Source organism: Ranitomeya imitator, chromosome 5 (assembly GCF_032444005.1).
Source record: "Ranitomeya imitator isolate aRanImi1 chromosome 5, aRanImi1.pri, whole genome shotgun sequence".
Taxonomy (NCBI): Eukaryota; Metazoa; Chordata; class Amphibia; order Anura; family Dendrobatidae; genus Ranitomeya; species Ranitomeya imitator.
This window is the reverse complement of record NC_091286.1, coordinates 417,885,268-417,904,038: the sequence shown is the minus strand read 5'-3', so window position 1 is coordinate 417,904,038 and position 18,771 is coordinate 417,885,268. Positions and strand designations below refer to the sequence as shown.

Below are 18,771 nucleotides of genomic sequence, written 5' to 3'. Positions count from 1 at the left end.
GAGCTGCAGCTTTTTGGGGGGAGGCTGAAAAAATTGATTATATTTTGATCCATCAAGTATTATGTGCTTTGAGGTCCTTTTTTGTTAAATATCACACCCAAAAATCATTGAAACATTTTACTGGGTTAAATTTTTCACACATACACTATTCTGTAGTGTGGAGTATAGTGATGGGCAAAACCCTGGATGTTCAGGTCCGGTGGGTTCTGCCAAATATTGAAAAAATGTTCAGTTTGGGTACCAGTACATTATCTGAACCCGAATCCGAACCCAGACCCCATTCAGATGAATGGGGAGCTCAAACATATGCCACAGTATCATCTGCATTGCAGCGTGGCAAACACTGCCTGTAATCGACAGTAAAATTATAACTGGCAGTCAGAGAGCTGCAGTTCCCACGATGTAAGATAACAGTGTGAGCCAGTAGTCGGGACCGGTCATAAAAAGTATACCTCCTGTCACAGAGACGTTGACTGATGAAAGTACTACTCTCCTCAGCCTACACCTGCTGCCACTAATAACAGTGAAAGCAGGCGAGGTTGATGGATGTATTCCTTAGCCGGCGCCTGTGCTGTACATAAATTTTTTTAAAAATGACATGGGGCCTTTCTATTTTTGATAACCAGCATAGCTGAAATAGCACTTAGTGGAAACCTGATGATTTACCGAGCTTTTGAACTTTTAGGAAAAATGCTCAGTGGCGTGGAGTACATTTTGTTGGTATATAACACTCAAAAAAACTTGTTCAAAATTGTATTTTTATTATGTTACTCACTCAATGACTATTCTATGGTCTGGAGTAGATTTTGTTGGTATATAATCCTCAAAAAACTTGTTTAAAATGTATTGAAATTATATTGCTCATCCATAGAGTTTTACATATTCTTGAGTAGATTTCAGTGATCTATAAGCCTCAAAAAACTTGTTTAAAATGTTATTGCTATTATATTGCTCATCCATAGACTACTACATTGTCTGGGGTACAATGCTTTGGTGTATAACCCTCAAAAAACTTGTTTAAAATGTTATCAATATTATACTGGTGATCCATATATCATTTTGTGGTCTGGAGAACATTTCGTTGGTATATAAGCCTCAAAAAACTTGTTGAAAATGTTATTGTTATTATGTTGCTTACCCATAGAGTATTCTGTAGTCTAGAGTAAATTTTTTGGTATATAACCCTCATAAAACTTGTTTAAAAATTTGTCGGTATTATATTGTTCATCCATAGGGTATTACAACTTCTTGGTTACATTTCTTATATATAAGCTTATACAATGCCTACAAGTAGTATTCAACCCCCTGCAGATTTAGCAGGTTTAATAAGATGCAAATAAGTTAGAGCCTTCAAACTTCAAACAAGAGCAGGATTTATTAACAGATGCATAAATCTTACAAACCAAAAAGTTTTGTTGCTCAGTTAAATTTTTATAAATTTTAAACATAAAAGTGTGGGTCAATTATTATTCAACCCCTAGGTTTAATATTTTGTGGAATAACCTTTGTTTGCAATTACAGCTAATAATCGTCTTTTATAAGACCTGATCAGGCCGGCACAGGTCTCTGGGGTTATCTTGGCCCACTCCTCCATGCAGATCTTCTCCAAGTTATCTAGGTTCTTTGGGTGTCTCATGTGGACTTTAATCTTGAGCTCCTTCCACAAGTTTTCAATTGGGTTAAGGTCAGGAGACTGACTAGGCCACTGCAACACCTTGATTTTTTGCCTTTTGAACCAGGCCTTGGTTTTCTTGGCTGTGTGCTTTGGGTCGTTGTCTTGTTGGAAGATGAAATGATGACCCATCTTAAGATCCTTGATGGAGGAGCGGAGGTTCTTGGCCAAAATCTCCAGGTAGGCCGTGCTATCCATCTTCCCATGGATGTGGACCAGATGGCCAGGCCCCTTGGCTGAGAAACAACCCCACAGCATGATGCTGCCACCACCATGCTTGACTGCAGGGATGGTATTCTTGGGATCGTATGCAGTGCCATCCAGTCTCCAAACGTCATGTGTGTGGTTGGCACCAAAGATCTCGATCTTGGTCTCATCAGACCAGAGAACCTTGAACCAGTCAGTCTCAGAGTCCTCCAAGTGATCATGAGCAAACTGTAGACGAGCCTTGACATGACGCTTTGAAAGTAAAGGTACCTTACGGGCTCGTCTGGAACGGAGACCATTGCGGTGGAGTACGTTACTTATGGTATTGACTGAAACCAATGTCCCCACTGCCATGAGATCTTCCCGGAGCTCCTTCCTTGTTGTCCTTGGGTTAGCCTTGACTCTTCGGACAAGCCTGGCCTCAGCACGGGAGGAAACTTTCAAAGGCTGTCCGGGCTGTGGAAGGCTAACAGTAGTTTCATAAGCCTTCCACTTCCGGATGATGCTCCCAACAGTGGAGACAGGTAGGCCCAACTCCTTGGAAAGGGTTTTGTACCCCTTGCCAGCCTTGTGACCCTCCACGATCTTGTCTCTGATGGCCTTGGAATGCTCCTTTTTCTTTCCCATGTTGACCATGTATGAGTGCTGTTCACAAGTTTGGGGAAGGTCTTAAATAGTCAGAAAAGGCTGGAAAAAGAGATAATTTATCCAAACATGTGAAGCTCATTGTTCTTTGTGCCTGAACTACTTCTTAATACTTTAGGGGAACCAAACAGAATTCTGGTGGGTTGAGGGGTTGAATAATAAATGACCCTCTGAAAAGACTTTTCACAATTAAAAAAAATAAATAAACAAAGAAATAACATTCTTTTTTGCTGCAGTGCATTTCACACTTCCAGGCTGATCTACAGTCCAAATGTCACAATGCCAAGTTAATTCCAAATGTGTAAACCTGCTAAATCTGCAGTGGGTTGACTACTACTTGTAGGCACTGTATAAGCTTCAAAAAACTTGTTAAAAATGTATAGGTATTATATTGCTAATTCATAGACTTTTACATATTTTGGGTAGATTTTAAGCCTCAAAAAATGTGTTCCAAAATGTACCGGTATTATATTGCTCAACCATTTACTATTTTGTGGTCTGAAGTACATTTTGTTGATATATAACCTCAAAAGTGCATAGCCTTTATGAGTCTAGGAGTACCAATACATGACAATTTCAACAGAATGTCTATTCAGGGTGTATCTGAGTCCCACTGAATCACTTTTTTTTGGCAGTTCTTGCTCCCTTCATAAATAAAACTGAAATTTCCTATTTTTTTAATAAAAAAAATTGGTTTAGTTAAATTATAAAAACAAATTTTAAAGCATTTTTAACCCCTTCAAGACCTTGCCCTTTTTCGGTTTTGCATTTTTCGCTCCCCTCCTTCCCAGAGACATAACTTTTGAAAATAGGCATGTGAGGGCTTGTTTTTGCAGGACAAGTTGTACTTTTGATTGCCACCATTGGTTTTACCATGTCATGTAACAGAAAACAGGAAAAAAAAATCAAGTGCGGTGAAACTGCAAGTTGTACTTTTGAACTACGTCATTGGTTTTAGCATGTCATGTACTAAAACTGGGGAAAAAATTTCAAGTGCGGTGAAATTGCAAAAAATGGCAATCCCACACTTGTTTTTTGTTTGGCTTTTTTGCTAGGTTCACTAAATGCTAAAACTGTCTTGCCATTATGATTCTCAAGGTCATTAAAAGTTCAAAGACACCAAACATGTCTAGGTTCTTTTTTATCTAATTGGTAAAAAAAAAATCCAAACTTTGCTAAAAAAAAAATTGCGGAGATTTCCAATACCCGTAGCGTCTCCATTTTTTGTGATTTGGGGTCAGGTGAGGGTTTATTTTTTGCGTGCCGAGCTGACGTTTTTAATTATACCATTTTGGTGCCGATACGTTCTTTTGATCGTTATTGCATTTTAATGCAATGTTGTGGTGACCAAAAAAATTTTATTCTGGCGTTTTTAATTTTTTTCTCGCTACGCTATTTAGCGATCGGGCTAATCTTTTCTTTTTATTGATAGATAGGGAGATTGTAAATGCGGCGATACCAAATATGTGTAGGTTTTATTTTTTTGTTTAATTTTGAATGGGGCAAAAGGGGGGTGATTTAAACTTTTAAATTTTTTGTTATTTTTTTCATATTTTTTAAAACATGGGAGGCTAGAAGCTGGCACAACTCGGCTCAGCTACATAGGAGCGATGCTCAGATCGCTCCTATGTAGTTGAATTACAGGCTTGCTATGAGCGCTGTCCACAGGGTGGCGCTCACAGCAAGCAGGCATCACCAACGATAGAGGTCTCAAGGAGACCTCTGGTTGTTATGCCGACGCATCGCTGACCCCCGATCATGTGACGGGGGTTGGTGATGCGCTCATTTCCAGCCTGATGGCCGGAAGCAGTAGTTAAATGCCGCTGTCAGCGTTTCACAGTGGCATTTAACTAGTTAATAGCGGCGGGTAAATCGTGATTCCACCTGCCGCTATTTTGGGCACATGTCAGCTGTTCAAACCAGCTGACATGTCCCGGCTTTGATGCTGGCTCACTGCCGGAGCCCGCATCAAAGCAGGGGATCAGACCTCCGCCGTACCAGTAAGGGGTTAAATTTGGCTTTGCATACAAGTCATTATACAGGAAAAAGTGCTTTTTAAAGAGAACCTGTCACCCCCAAAATCGAAGATGAGCTAAGCCCCCCATCATCAGGGGCTTATCTACAGCATTCTGTAATGCTGTAGGTAAGCCCCTGATGTATCCTGAAAGATGAGAAAAATAGGTTGTATTATACTCACCCAGGGGTGGTCCCGCTGCGGTCTGGGTCCGACGGGCATCGCAGGTCCGGTCCGGGGCCTCCTATCTTCATAGGATGACGTCCTCTTCTTGTCTTCACGCTGTGGCTCCGGCACAGGCATACTTTGTCTGCGCTGTTGCAGTGTGCAGGTACCGGAAAAGGTCAGAGAGGACCGGTGCCTGCGCACTACAGTACTTTGCTCTGCCCTCAACAGGGCAGACAAAGTACGCCTGCATTGGAGCCGCAGTGTGAAGATAAGAAGAGGACGTCATCCTATGAATATTGGAGGCCCCGGACCGGCCCTGCGATGCCCGCCGGACCCGGACCGCAGCGGGACCGCCCCTGGACCGCCCCTGGGTGTGTGTAATACAACCTCTTTTTCTCATCTTTCAGGATACATCAGGGGCTTATCTACAGCATTACAGAATGCTGTAGATAAGCCCCTGATGATGGTGGGCTTAGCTCATCTTTGATTTTGGGGGTGACAGGTTCCCTTTAACACTTTTTCCTGTAAAATGCAATTTATCTTCGATTTGGATTGTTTTATAGTCACTCCTTAAAATGTAGTAAAAGTGTGACACCATTGTTCTCAGCAGTGATCTGGGAGAGAGAAATGCTTCCAGGGGTCAGCCCCCAATGCTGTTCTCCTTCCATCCAGCTCTTTTCCCATCCTTTTGTACATTTTCACTGCCCCTAGACCTTTTTGTAGATTCTGCAGGAAAAAAAATTGGATTTCCCATTGACTCCCATTACACTTGTTACTCGAAACGAGCATTCGAGTATTAGGAATTGCTCGGTCGAGCAATGAGCACCCGAGCATTTTAGTGCTCACTCCGCTCTACTCAAGATATGTATTCTGTATTAAACAGTCCATATTTAACTATACATACCACTATAGAATTTAAATAAATAATATCTGTCCATGCTTTACAGATGTTGATGAATGCACAACTGGACGTCACTGGTGCAGCCCTAATGCTTTTTGCACAAATACTCCAGGGTCGTATTATTGCACTTGTAAGTCTGGATATATCGGAGATGGAGTTACCTGCAAAGGTACAAATTTAAATTTTATATTTTTACAACATGTGGCATTTCAACAACATTTAATTTTTCTGGCACACTTAACTCTTTTTAAATAGTGATGTAAATCTACTTTTTACATTATTATAATATCTTTATCCCAGAGAACAGATTGTTTGAATACCGAAATGGAATAAAGGCTACACGGCGCCATCAAGACTTTGTTTCTCCAATGATTGACATCCCAACTGATTTTCCATTTGGTGCATCTTTTTACAGCATGTTATATGTAAGTTACTGATTTCTATAAATGAATGTGTTACAAACTACTGACAAGTAGAGATGGGCAAATCCAAATGGTAAAGTACGTGGTCCGTACCGGACACCTTGTGTCTGTGCACAGACCCTGAACATGGACGTCTCCTGGAAGTATGCATTATTGTTCAGGTCCAGCAGCCCGAAGAAAGCTTGTTGAAAGGCTACAGCGCAGCCAATCGGCAAGCTTTACTGTGTGGGGCCTTCCAGCTCAATCAAAGCAAGCTTCCCCAGAAAAGACACATCCGTAAGATACACCAAATCTGGTGCTTAGCCTTCACTTTTCCCACTTTCCCTGGTGCTGTGGCAAGTGGATAGAAGTTGTGGGGTTGATGTCAGCAGTTTTAATGTCCACTGACATCAAGCCCAGGGGTTAGTAATGGGGAGGAGTCTATGACATCTGTTATGAAAGGCAATTCAGAATCACAATGGACATGGAGGTCAGAGCACATACAGTGAACTGACAATAACCCAAAATAATAGAACGAGCTCTGAGACGTGGGAACTCTGCAGACCGCAATCCCTAAGCCTATCAAACCACACTAAAGGTAGCCATGGAGCGCTCCTGACCAGAACCTAGGCGCCTCGTCACAGCCTGAGAAACTAGCTAATCCTGAAGATAGAAAAATAAGCCTACCTTGCCTCAGAGAAATTCCCCAAAGGAAAAGGCAGCCCCCCACATATAATGACTGTGAGTAAGATGAAAACACAAACATAGAGATGAAACAGATTTAGCAAAGTGAGGCCCGACTAGCTGAACAGAACGAGGATAGGGAAGATAACTTTGCGGTCAGCACAAAAACCTATAAAAAAACCACGCAGAGGGGACAAAAAGACCCTCCGCACCGACTAACGGTACGGAGGTGGTCCCTCTGCATCTCAGAGCTTCCAGCAGGCGAGAAAAACCAATAAAGCAAGCTGGACAGAAAAATAGCAACAAAATAACATAAGCAAAACTTAGCTTTGCAGAGCAGCAGGCCACAGGAATGATCCAGGGAAAAAACAAGTCCCACACTGAAACATTGACAGGAAGCATAGATCAAAGCATCAGGTGGAGTTAAGTAGAGAAGAAGCTAACGAGCTCACCAGATCACCTGAGGGAGGAAACTCAGAAGCTGCAGTACCACTTTCCTCCACAAACGGAAGATCCCAGAGAGAATCAGCCGAAGTACCACATGTGACCACAGGAGTGAACTCTGCCACAGAATTCACAACAGTACCCCCCCCCTTGAGGAGGGGTCACCGAACCCTCACCAGAGCCCCCAGGCCGACCAGGATGAGCCACATGAAAGGCACGAACAAGATCGGGAGCATGGACATCAGAGGCAAAAACCCAGGAATTATCCTCCTGAGCATAACCCTTCCATTTAACCAGATACTGGAGTTTCCGTCTTGAAACACGAGAATCCAAAATCTTCTCCACAATATACTCCAATTCCCCCTCCACCGAAACCGGGGCAGGAGGCTCAACAGATGGAACCATAGGTGCCACGTATCTCCGCAACAATGACCTATGGAATACGTTATGTATGGAAAAAGAATCTGGAAGGGTCAGACGAAAAGACACAGGATTAAGAACCTCAGAAATCCTATACGGACCAATAAAACGAGGTTTAAACTTAGGAGAGGAAACCTTCATAGGAATATGATGAGAAGATAACCAAACCAGATCCCCAACACGAAGTCGGGGACCCACACGGCGTCTGCGATTAGCGAAAAGTTGAGCCTTCTCCTGGGACAAGGTCAAATTGTCCACTACCTGAGTCCAAATCTGCTGCAACCTGTCCACCACAGTATAGACACCAGGACAGTCCGAAGACTCAACCTGTCCAGAAGAGAAACGAGGATGGAACCCAGAATTGCAGAAAAACGGTGAAACCAAGGTAGCCGAGCTGGCCCGATTATTAAGGGCAAACTCAGCCAAAGGCAAAAAGGACACCCAGTCATCCTGATCAGCAGAAACAAAGCACCTCAGATATGTTTCCAAGGTCTGATTGGTTCGCTCGGTCTGGCCATTAGTCTGAGGATGGAAAGCCGAGGAAAAAGACAAGTCAATGCCCATCCTACCACAAAAGGCTCGCCAAAACCTCGAAACAAACTGGGAACCTCTATCAGAAACAATATTCTCTGGAATGCCATGCAAACGAACCACATGCTGGAAGAACAAAGGCACCAAATCAGAGGAGGAAGGCAATTTAGACAAGGGTACCAGATGGACCATCTTAGAAAAGCGATCACAGACCACCCAAATGACTGACATCTTTTGAGAAACGGGAAGGTCAGAAATAAAATCCATAGAGATATGTGTCCAAGGCCTCTTCGGGACCGGCAAGGGCAAAAGCAACCCACTGGCACGAGAACAGCAGGGCTTAGCCCGAGCACAAATCCCACAGGACTGCACAAAAGCACGCACATCCCGCGACAGAGAGGGCCACCAAAAGGATCTAGCCACTAACTCTCTGGTACCAAAGATTCCAGGATGACCAGCCAACACCGAACAATGAAGTTCAGAGATAACTCTATTCGTCCACCTATCAGGGACAAACAGTTTCTCCGCTGGGCAACGATCAGGTTTATTAGCCTGAAATTTTTGCAGCACCCACCGCAAATCAGGGGAGATGGCAGACACAATTACTCCTTCCTTGAGGATACCCGCCGGCTCAGATAAACCCGGAGAGTCGGGCACAAAACTCCTAGACAGAGCATCCGCCTTCACATTTTTAGAGCCCGGAAGGTACGAAATCACAAAGTCAAAACGGGCGAAAAACAGCGACCAACGAGCCTGTCTAGGATTCAAACGCTTAGCAGACTCGAGATAAGTCAGGTTCTTATGATCAGTCAATACCACCACGCGATGCTTAGCTCCTTCAAGCCAATGACGCCACTCCTCGAATGCCCACTTCATGGCCAGCAACTCTCGGTTGCCCACATCATAATTCCGCTCAGCAGGCGAAAACTTCCTGGAAAAAAAAGCGCATGGTTTCATCACTGAACAATCAGAACCTCTCTGCGACAAAACAGTCCCTGCTCCAATCTCAGAAGCATCAACCTCGACCTGGAACGGAAGAGAAACATCAGGTTGACACAACACAGGGGCAGAAGAAAAACGACGCTTCAACTCTTGAAAAGCTTCCACAGCAGCAGAAGACCAATTGACCCTTCTTGGTCAAATCGGTCAATGGTTTGGCAATACTAGAAAAATTGCAGATGAAGCGACAATAAAAATTAGCAAAGCCCAGGAACTTTTGCAGACTTTTCAGAGATGTCGGCTGAGTCCAATCATGGATGGCTTGGACCTTAACAGGATCCATCTCGATAGTAGAAGGGGAAAAGATGAACCCCAAAAATGAAACCTTCTGCACACCAAAGAGACACTTTGATCCCTTCACAAACAAAGAATTAGCATGCAGGACCTGAAAAACCGTTCTGACCTGCTTCACATGAGACTCCCAATCATCCGAGAAGATCAAAATGTCATCCAAGTACACAATCAGGAATTTATCCAGGTACTCTCGGAAGATGTCATGCATAAAGGACTGAAACACTGATGGAGCATTGGCAAGTCCGAACGGCATCACGAGATACTCAAAATGACCCTCGGGCGTATTAAATGCAGTTTTCCATTCATCACCTTGCTTAATTCGCACCAGATTATACGCACCACGAAGATCTATCTTTGTGAACCAACTAGCCCCCTTAATCCGAGCAAACAGATCAGATAACAATGGCAAGGGGTACTGAAATTTAACCGTGATCTTATTAAGAAGGCGGTAATCTATACAAGGTCTCAGCGAACCATCCTTCTTGGCTACAAAAAAGAACCCTGCTCCTAATGGCGATGATGACGGGCGAATATGCCCCTTCTCCAGGGATTCCTTCACATAACTGCGCATAGCGGTGTGCTCAGGCATGGACAAATTAAACAATCGACCTTTTGGGAATTTACTACCAGGAATCAAATTGATAGCACAATCACAATCCCTATGCGGAGGTAGGGTATTGGACTTGGGCTCATCAAATACATCCCGGTAATCAGACAAGAACTCTGGGACCTCAGAAGGAGTGGATGACGAAATTGACAGAAATGGAACATCACCATGTACCCCCTGACAACCCCAGCTGGACACCGACATGGATTTCCAATCTAATACTGGATTATGGGCTTGTAGCCATGGCAACCCCAACACGACCACATCATGCAGATAATGCAACACCAGAAAGCGAATAACCTCCTGATGTGCAGAAGCCATGCACATGGTCAGCTGGGTCCAGTATTGAGGCTTATTCTTGGCCAAAGGCGTAGCATCAATTCCTCTCAATGGAATAGGACACTGCAAGGGCTCCAAGAAAAACCCACAACGCTTAGCATATTCCAAGTCCATCAAATTCAGGGCAGCGCCTGAATCCACAAATGCCATGACAGAATATGATGACAAAGAGCAGATCAAGGTAACGGACAGAAGAAATTTTGACTGTACAGTACCAATGGTGGCAGACCTAGCGAACCGCTTAGTGCGCTTAGGACAATCAGAGATAGCATGAGTGGAATCACCACAGTAGAAACACAGACCATTCAGACGTCTATGTTCTTGCCGTTCAACTCTGGTCAAGGTCCTATCACACTGCATAGGCTCAGGTTTAAGCTCAGGTAATACCGCCAAATGGTGCACAGGTTTACGCTCACGCAAGCGTCGACCGATCTGAATGGCCAAAGACATAGACTCATTCAAACCAGCAGGCATAGGAAATCCCACCATGACATCCTTAAGGGCTTCAGAGAGACCCTTTCTGAATATTGCTGCCAGCGCAGATTCATTCCATTGAGTGAGCACTGACCACTTTCTAAATTTCTGACAATATACCTCTATCTCATCCTGAGCCTGACAAAGAGCCAGCAAATTTTTTTCTGCCTGATCCACTGAATTAGGCTCATCGTACAGCAACCCAAGTGCCAGGAAAAACGCATCGATATTACTCAATGCAGGATCTCCTGACGCAAGAGAAAACGCCCAGTCCTGAGGGTCGCCGCGCAAAAAAGAAATGACGATCCTAACCTGTTGAATTGGGTCACCAGAAGAGCGAGGTTTCAAAGCCAGAAATAGTTTACAATTATTTTTGAAACTCAGAAATTTAGTTCTATCTCCAAAAAACAAATCTGGAATAGGAATTCTCGGTTCAAGCAAAGAATTCTGGACCACAAAATCTTGAATATTTTGAACTCTTGCCGTGAGCTGATCCACACATGAAGACAGAGCTTTAATGTCCATTGCTACACCTGTGTCCTGAACCACCCAAATGTCTAGAGGAAAAAAAAGACAAAACACAGTGCAAAGAAAAAAAAATGGTCTCAGAACTTCTTTTTTCCCTCTATTGAGAATCATTAGCACTTTTGGCTTCCTGTACTGTTATGAAAGGCAATTCAGAATCACAATGGACATGGAGGTCAGAGCACATACAGTGAACTGACAATAACCCAAAATAATAGAACGAGCTCTGAGACGTGGGAACTCTGCAGACCGCAATCCCTAAGCCTATCAAACCACACTAAAGGTAGCCGTGGAGCGCTCCTGACCAGAACCTAGGTGCCTCGTCACAGCCTGAGAAACTAGCTAATCCTGAAGATAGAAAAATAAGCCTACCTTGCCTCAGAGAAATTCCCCAAAGGAAAAGGCAGCCCCCCACATATAATGACTGTGAGTAAGATGAAAACACAAACATAGAGATGAAACAGATTTAGCAAAGTGAGGCCCGACTAGCTGAACAGAACGAGGATAGGGAAGATAACTTTGCGGTCAGCACAAAAACCTATAAAAAACCACGCAGAGGGGACAAAAAGACCCTCCGCACCGACTAACGGTACGGAGGTGGTCCCTCTGCGTCTCAGAGCTTCCAGCAGGCGAGAAAAACCAATAAAGCAAGCTGGACAGAAAAATAGCAACAAAATAACATAAGCAAAACTTAGCTTTGCAGAGCAGCAGGCCACAGGAATGATCCAGGGAAAAAACAAGTCCCACACTGAAACATTGACAGGAAGCATAGATCAAAGCATCAGGTGGAGTTAAGTAGAGAAGAAGCTAACGAGCTCACCAGATCACCTGAGGGAGGAAACTCAGAAGCTGCAGTACCACTTTCCTCCACAAACGGAAGATCCCAGAGAGAATCAGCCGAAGTACCACTTGTGACCACAGGAGTGAACTCTGCCACAGAATTCACAACAGACATCCCCCTTACTAACCCTATAGTGAAATGTAATAAAGACAAACACAAAAGTAAAATCCTTTAATTTAAATAAAACTTCTCGAACCTCTTTTACCCAGCCCCAGCTGTCTGCTTTAGCTTGACTGGTCATCAAAAATTGTGGGATACCATGCCATTTTTTTAATAACTATTTAAATTATTAAAATATATGGCAATGAGACCCCCTTTATTCTTGATAACCAGCCTTGTTGAAGCTGACAGCTGAGGGATGCAGCTTGCAACTGTCAATTTTGCCTGGCTGGTTATCAAAAATACAGGGGAACCGTACATTATTTAATCTTGGGGGTCTCCCATTTTAATAACTAGAAAAGGCTAAGTGTACAGCTGTGTAGTGATATTAATAGCCTGGGAACCTTTATGAATATTTTCTCTTTCCCAGAATATTAGTATCAGTCCCCAGCCATCAGTTTTCCCTCAGCTGTTTATCAAAATTAAAGGGCACCCCATTCTTTTTTTTATTTATTTACTAGCACAGTAAAATACACACCCAATGTAACCTTAGTTTACAACCTTCAGGTGTTCCAACAGCTGGATTCTTCAGTAACCTTAAAGTGTCCCTCAAAGTTTCATATGAGGTTTCTAGTCCTTACAGCTGGCAGGAGACTTGGTAGCTCTGCACTTAAAGGTTACCTCAGCTCCAGCCACCAGGACTCATAGTAGCTCCAGTGATGGACTGCTAAATGCCGGAGTGCCAAGTGCCGGACTCATGGCTGTTGATCAGTCCGGCACTGGCACTTGCAAAGGAAGAGAAAAAGCTGCTACAAACACAGGTGACCACACTGTTCTTGTTGACAATTAAAAAAGTAATTTAAAGAAAATATGTGGGCCACCCGTAATTTTCATAATCAGAACAGGGAAAGCCAATGGCTGGGGCTGATGGTAATATTCTGGGAAGGAGACAATATTCATAAAGGTTCCCTGGTGATAAATATTAGCTCATATCTGTATGCTTAGCCTTTCATGGTTATTTAAATGGGGTACCCCCAAAAAATAACATGGGGCCCCTATATTTAATAACCAGCAAAGGCTAAGTTTACAGCTGCAGGCTCATATTAATAGCCAAATTAGGGGCCATGGATACTGGCCCCTACCAGATTAAAAACATCAGCTGTCAGCCACCACATCTTATAGATGTGCCAAATCTGGAACTTAACCTTGCTCTTCCCACTTGCCCTGGTGTATTGATAAGTGGGGTGATAGTTATGGGGCTTGATGTTACCTTAGAATTGTCAGATGACATCAAGTCCAGAGGTTAGTAAAGGAGAGGAGTCTTTAAGATGCCCCCATTACTAACCTCATTGTCATATTGTTTAAAAAACGCACACCCAGAATAAGTCCTTTAATTGGAAGAATGACATAGACTCCTTTAATGAATTTAAATAAAACCATACATATGTCATCGCCAAGTCCACAGAAGCCAATGTCTTCTGCAAAAGAATTAAAATAATAGCAACAAAATTCCTCATCTATCCTCAGAGAAGATAATAATTAACTTGTACTGTGACAGGTCTAGGTATGTGACTTTACAGCATGCCATCCAGCAGAGACACTGAGGAACGTGTGCGACCACTGCTCAGTGTCTCACGTTGTACTCCTATGACTTGACCGATGTCACCGCGAGAACTTTTAATAGTTGAATACATCTCTCAACATTGTCCTCTGCCGATCAGAGAGCAAGCAGGTAAAAGTGATGTGAGCTATCTTCATTTCAGCACCTGGCACCAGGGAATAGCATGAACAGTACCACTGATTCCCAGGTGCCGGTACATATAACACTGATGACACACAGATGTTATCCATGTTTCATCAGTGTGCACGTGTGCAGATGTTTTGTGGCCCATGCTTCTACCCGAAACACTGACTTCTGAAAGAGCCTTTAGTGAACTTGGTAATTTCCAGAACTTTGACCAACTTTTGCTGATCTTTAGGAAAAATGCTTGTGAAGCACAAATCTGAATGAGCGATGTTTCAGATTGGCAAACGTTTTCTGAACAAGTTCGCTCATCTATAGCTGTCACACTCAGGACAAGAAATGAGCAGCCAGCTTGTGCATTGCGATCTGACCTTTGACCGATTTTCATGGACATCTGAAACAGCCAAAAGCAGAGACTAATTTGTTGTGAGAATTTCTTACTCTGAAGAACTCAGAATATCTGTGCATTACATGGACAGGCCATTAGATTTATGATATCCATGTGAACTTTGTAATGTTGCATATATCACGAATGAAGTTGCAAGGAAATTAAGCAAATCTGATATCCCAAATATTATTTTTATTATTATTATTTATTTTTAATAAATTAATTTCATGGTGCTATAAATGTGGAAAGGGTTGCATACATATTGCGTAAATAGAATTAAAGAGAATCTGTCACAGCCTTTTGCTACCTCTTCTGAAAGCAGCATAATTTAGGGAAAGAGAGGCTGAATCTAATGATGTATCACTTTGATTACTAGGGCATCCTCTACGTTTGGAAGAAAGAAGGTTTAATCATAATCACAGATGCACATTCTTTACTGTAAGAGCAGTGAGACTATGGAACGCTCTGCCATATGATGTTGTAATGAGTGATTCATTACTAAAATTTAAGGAGGGACTGAATGCTTTTCTTGTAAAGTATAATGTTACAGGTTATATATACTAGATTCCTTGATAGGGCGTTGATCCAGGGAACTAGTCGGATTGTCGTATGTGGAGTCGAGAATGAACTTTTTCCTTCAATGTGGAGCTTAGTGTTTTCCGCTTGTGTTTTTTTGCCCTTCCACTGGATCAACATGTTAGGCTATGTCTTGAACTAGATGGACTTGAAGTCTCCCTTCAACCTTAAATACTATGTTACTATGTTAGCATGTTAAAGCTGAAAGAAATAACCCTACTCAAACCAGGCTATTCGGGTGTAAAAAATTCCATAGACCATGAGGTCCTTATGAAAGGAGGGTGTTGCCGGACTAGTCCAGTAATGTTAATCTCTTAAGGCCCCTTCACATTAAGCGATGCTGCAGCGATACCGACAACGATCCGGATCGCTGCAGCGTCGCTGTTTGGTCGCTGGAGAGCTGTCACACAGACCGCTCTCCAGCGACCAATGATGCCGGTAACCAGGGTAAACATCGGGTAACTAAGCGCAGGTCCGCGCTTAGTAACCCGATGTTTACCCTGGTTACCATCCTAAAAGTAAAAAAAACAACCACTACATACTTACCTACAGCTGTCTGTCCCCGGCGCTCAGCTTCTCTGCACTCCTCCTGTACTGACTGTGAGCACAGCGGCCGGAAAGCAGAGCGGTGACGTCACCGCTCTGCTTTCCGGCTGACCGACGCTCACAGCCAGTACAGGAGGAGTGCAGAGCAGAGCGCCGGGGACAGACAGCGGTAGGTAAGTATGTAGTGTTTGTTTTTTTTACTTTTAGGATGGTAACCAGGGTAAACATCGGGTTACTAAGCGCGGCCCTGCGCTTAGTTACCCGATGTTTACCCTGGTTACCAGTGAAGACATCGCTGGATCGGTGTCACACACGCCGATCCAGCGATGTCAGCAGGGAGTCCAGCGACGAAATAAAGTTCTGGACTTTCCTCAGTGACGAACGATCTCCCAGCAGGGGCCTGATCGTTGGTCGCTGTCACACATAGCGATTTCCTTAACGATATCGTTGCAACGTCACCAAAAGCAACGATATCGTTAACTATATCGTTATGTGTGAAGGTACCTTTAGGCTACTTTCACACTAGTGTTTTCTTCAATACGTTGCAATGCGTCATTTAGGGGAAAAAACGCATTCAGCAAAGTTGTCTGCAGGATGCGTTTTTGCCCCATAGACTAACATTAGCGACGCATTGCGACGCATTGACACACGTCGCAACCGTCGTGCGACGGTTGTGCCATGTTGTGGCGGACCGCTGGGAGCAAAAAACGTTACATGTAAAGTTTTTTGCTGCCGACGTTCCGCTTTTTCCAACCGCGCATGCGCGGCCAGAACTCCGCCCCCACCTCCCCACACCTTACAATGGGGCAGCGGATGCGCTGGAAAAATGCATCCGCTGCCCCCATTGTGCGGCGCATTCACTGCTAGCGTCAGAACATCGGCCCAATGCACTGCGATGGGCCGAGTCCGACGCTAGTGTGAAAGTAGCCTTAGTGATAAATCATTCAATTAGTAAACAACAGACCCTATAATCAGAACCTTAAGTCACATGCTGTCCATTTTCTTGTGATCCTCCTTGAGATGGTTGTACTCCTTTGGAGTCCAGCTGTGTTAAATTAAACTGATAGGACTTGATTTGCATAAGCACACACCTGTCTATATAACACCTCACAGCTCACAGTGCATGTCAGACCAAATGAGAATCATGAGGTCAAAGGAACTGGCCAAGGAGCTCAGAGACAGAATTGTGGCAAGGCACAGATCTGGACATGGTTACAACAGAATTCTGCAGTACTCAAGGTTCCTAAGAGCACAGTGGCCTCCATAATCCTTAAATGGAAGAAGTTTGGGAACACCATAAATCATCCTAGACCTGTCCGTCCAGCCAAACTGAGTAATCATGGGAGAACAGCCTTGGTGAGAGAGATAAAGAAGAACCCCAAGATCAGTATGGCTGAGCTCCACAGATGCAGTAGGGAGATGGGAGAAAGTTCCAAAAAGTCAAGTATCACTGCAGCCCTCCACCAGTCAGGCCTTTATGGCAGAGTAGCATGATGGAAGCCTCTCCTCAGTGCAAGGCATATGAGAACCCGCATAGAGTTTGCTAAAAAAGCACATGAAGGACTCCCAGACTATGAGAAATAAGATTCTCCGGTCTGATGAGACGAAGATAGAACATTTTGGTGATAATTCTAAGCAATATGTGTGGAGAAAACCAGACACTGCTCATAACCTGCTCAATACAATTTCAACAGTGAAACATGGTGGTGGCAGCATCATGCTATGGAGGTGCTTTTCAGCTGTAGGGACAGGATGACTGGTTGCAATTGAAAGAAACATGAATGCAGCCAAGTACAGAGATATCCTGGATGAAAACCTCTTCCAGAGTGCTCTGGACCACAGACTTGGCGAAGGTTTACCTTCCAACAACACAATGACCCTAAGAACACAGCTAAAATAACAAAGGAGTGGCTTCAGAACAACTCTGTGACCATTCTTGACTGGTCCAGCCAGAGCCCTGACCTAAACCCAATTGAGCATCTCTGGAGAGACCTGAAAATGGCTGTCCACCAACGTTTGCTATCCAACCTGAAGGAACTGGAGAGGATATGCAAGGAAGAATAGCAGAGGATCTCCAAATCCAGGTGTGAAAAACTTGTTGCATCATTCCCAAGAAGACTCATGGCTGTACTAGCCCAAAAGGGTGCTTCTACTCAATACTGAGCAAAGAGTCTGAATACTTATGACCATATGATATTTAAGTTTTTCTTTTTTTTTAAATTTGCGAAAAATTTTACATTTCTGTTTTTTCAGTCAAGATGGGATGTGAAGTGTACATTAATGAGGAAAAAAATGAACTTTTTTGAATTTACCAAATGGCTGCAATGAAACAAAGAGTGAAAAATGTAAAGGGGTCTGAATACTTTCCGCACCCATTGTACATTATATGGTGTGTAGATCACTAGTGTAAGGCCGGTTTCACACATCAGTGGCTCCGGTACGTGAGGTGACAGTTTCCTCATGTACAGGAGACACTGACTCACGTAGACACATTAAAATCAATGTGTCTCTGCACATGTTAGCGTGTTTTCACGGACCGTGTGTCCGTTTGAAAAACACGGAGACATGTCAGTGTTCGTGGGAGCGCACGTATTACACGGACCCATTAAAGTCAATGGATCCGTGTAAAACACGTACCGCACACGGATGCTGTCCATGTGCCGTGCAGGAGACAGCGCTACAGTAAGCGCTGTCCCCCTAGCATGGTGCTGAAGTCGCCATCCATTTCTTCTCTTCCACCTCCCATAGGGGTGGAGCCGCAAATTCATCACTGTAATGGGCAGCACCACGTGACCGCTCATACAGGAGAAGCTGAGGCGAGGAAAGAAAGCAGTGAGGGAGCCGGGTAAGTATTTTATTAACAGCGGGGGGGGGGGGGGGCGCACAGGGGGTAGGAGGGGGTTGGGGACAGGGATCATTTTTTTAAACACCAAAAAAATGATTTTTCATATCTTCTCTCCAGCGAACGCTGCTGGAGAGAAGAAATGAATGGCGGCTTCAGCACCAAATGCAGGGGACAGCGCTTAACTGTAGCACTGTCTCCTGCACGGTGCGTGTGGTACCCAGTCGGCACACGGGCGGCACACGGATGCCGCACGTGTGCCACACTGATGTGCTGCATGAGCACACGGACATAGATAATTCCGGTATCGATTTTTCCGGTACCGGAATTATCTGGACGTGTGGGGCAGGCTGTTTTATCATTGTATGGTCACTATATTATGGTGATATCAGTCTTAGTGTAAATGAGAA

General features: G+C 43.9%; 1 protein-coding gene across 1 annotated transcript in view; it reads left to right on the top strand.

Moving 5' to 3' along the window:
• The window catches only part of LOC138638067 (mucin-4-like), a 497,598-nt gene that overhangs the window by 79,571 nt on the left and 399,256 nt on the right, over positions 1 to 18,771 (top strand). Inside the window, exons 9-10 of the mRNA XM_069727050.1 lie at positions 5,654 to 5,776; positions 5,908 to 6,032. Coding sequence (XP_069583151.1) covers positions 5,654 to 5,776; positions 5,908 to 6,032 — 248 coding nt within the window. The remainder of the gene's footprint in view (positions 1 to 5,653; positions 5,777 to 5,907; positions 6,033 to 18,771) is intronic.